General features: G+C 43.6%; 1 protein-coding gene across 1 annotated transcript; it reads left to right on the forward strand.

Moving 5' to 3' along the window:
• The first annotated feature begins 6 nt into the window (after positions 1-6).
• On the forward strand, positions 7-936 carry LOC109973965 (kinesin-like protein KIF11-B). Its single transcript, XM_020623886.1, has 3 exons — positions 7-87; positions 174-292; positions 544-936. The coding sequence occupies exons 1-3, from the start codon at positions 48-50 to the stop codon at positions 775-777; spliced, it is 393 nt and encodes a 130-aa protein (XP_020479542.1). The 5' UTR covers positions 7-47; the 3' UTR covers positions 778-936.
• Positions 937-2060: the final 1124 nt, after the last annotated feature.

The following is a 2060-nucleotide window of genomic DNA, read 5'->3' on the forward strand; positions in this document are numbered from 1 at the left end:
CCTCACTGCTTCTGAACGCCAATGAGAGCCAGCAGACGCTGGAGGAGATGACGGGCTGCTGCTCCCACCTCCACGACGCCGTGTCCGGTAGAGCAAACGTCTTCTCATTTAGACTTTAAACTCATGTCTGTGGTTCATTCATTACTGTTGAGGCTGTCGATGTGTGACCTCAGCTCTGGTGGAGCGAGACCTCGAGTGGAGCAGCAGCATCAGGGAGCACGCAGAGCTGAAGGCCCAGGAGCACGCCTCCCTGCTGGGGCAGATTTCCACTGAAGCCCAGATGCTGCATCAGGTAAGGACAGCCTCTGACATAAACACCATCAGAACTAGATGTTAAGTTGCTAATAAGAATATAATGGTAATAAAGTATTATGAAAATATCAGCAAGCGTCTGAGCAGGGCCTGGAGGATCCGACCATGACAGTCTCACTGGGTGTTATCTGATTCCTTCAGGCTTATTTATACCCAAGTTTGAGGTTTCGTGACACATCAACACATGCTTCACCTGGGAGGTGAAACTTGTTTGTTCTCTAATCCCTCCAGAGCATCCATGTGGGGCTGAACGAGCAGCGCCGGGCAGCAGAGGAGGAGCTGGCTGGCCTGCAGGAGGAGGTGGTGAAGGGGGCTCTGACCACCCTTCAGAACCAGACCTCTCGGAACAGGGTCGTCCTGGACCAACAGCAGGCCGAGGTCCGGGACCACATGGAGACGAGCCAGAAGCTGGTCCACAGCTTCCTGCAGGATGAGCTGCAGCAGGATGTCCCCACTGGTAAATGATCTGACCTCTGTGTTGCACTGTTGTGTTCAAATTTGATTTATCTTCTGTTCTCATTGTGTCCATGTTGGGGTTTAAGAAGATGGTTTCCTTTTACCTCCCTACAATCCAACATGAATTCTTTCAGAGAAAAGGTAACAAGTTGTGTTCTCAAGCCACAAACCAGGGGCCTATTTCAAGAAGGCGGTTTAACAAACTCAGAGTTCAAACCTGAACTCTGAGTTGACTTACTCAGAGTTGGAAAACTCTGAGTTTTCGGTTTCAGAACAGCTGAAAAGAGTTGGTTTAATCAACTCTGAGTTGTCTGACTCAGAGTTAGGCGCGTGCCACGCGACTATAAAAAGCCCTGAACAATGGAGTGAAGACATTACGAGTCACCATGGCAACAGGACCAACTCAAAATAGGTCTGCGTTTTTCCCCGACAGAAATGGATGTGCTACTACGAGCATATAGTGACTACGAGCCCATATTTCGTAAAAAAAAACAAAAAAACAACACGGCTGCAGTGGCGAAAGAGAAAGAGTTAGCTTGGGGGAAAATAGCTGCCCGAGTCAATGCGTACGTTTACATTTTAATCATACAGTGTTCGGTGTAAGTAATTACTAAATAATGTTAGTAATGTTATTATTTGTCACTTGTAAAGTAAGGAATGGTTCTTAATTCTTCAATAATTGAATGAGTAACTTCAGTAATTGCATAAAATACCGATTTTTGTACGAATTAAAAGTGCAGTTTTATGTCTACCCTTTCTTAAAATTCCTATTGTGGTTGATATGGGATTTGTAAAGTAATGATTAATAAATAATCCAATACATTTTATGGAGAGTAATTATTACATCAATCAAAATACTTTTTTAAGATTTACCCAACACTGATGTAATATAAGAATTGAATTTTAATTTTCATGTAGGTGCATTGATGGGAATATGTGTGCTATCAATGCATCCAACCACATTTGGAAATCCTGAAGGGGATTCTAATTATTAGTTTATTTCCAGAGGTCACAGCAAGATGTTATTAACTGATCATCATTTTTCAGATTAGCCTTACTGAAACGAATTCAATACCACTAACCTGCAATCCTGTGAAACTCCTCTTTAATGGCTCTGAGGGGTTTGTGCCCAGGAAACAACAAAAATTCACAGAAAGCGCTTGAGGGTGAGGCACACTTTACGAACTATTCTACGTACTGTGGCCTTACTAATGTGCTCTGCATCCCCGATGTTATAATGAAAACTGCCGTTTGCAACAAATCGTAATGCAACACAAAGCATCTGCTCGGAT

This window comes from Monopterus albus, unplaced genomic scaffold (assembly GCF_001952655.1).
Source record: "Monopterus albus unplaced genomic scaffold, M_albus_1.0 scaffold314.1, whole genome shotgun sequence".
Taxonomy (NCBI): Eukaryota; Metazoa; Chordata; class Actinopteri; order Synbranchiformes; family Synbranchidae; genus Monopterus; species Monopterus albus.

Excerpts from the sequence above, each read along its gene's own strand:
- LOC109973965 (XM_020623886.1), top strand. The coding sequence starts at position 48 with ATGACGGGCTGCTGCTCCCACCTCCACGACGCCGTGTCCG. Across the intron at positions 88-173 it reads CCTCCACGACGCCGTGTCCG|CTCTGGTGGAGCGAGACCTC; the intron begins GTAGAGCAAACG and ends GTGTGACCTCAG. Across the intron at positions 293-543 it reads AAGCCCAGATGCTGCATCAG|AGCATCCATGTGGGGCTGAA; the intron begins GTAAGGACAGCC and ends TAATCCCTCCAG.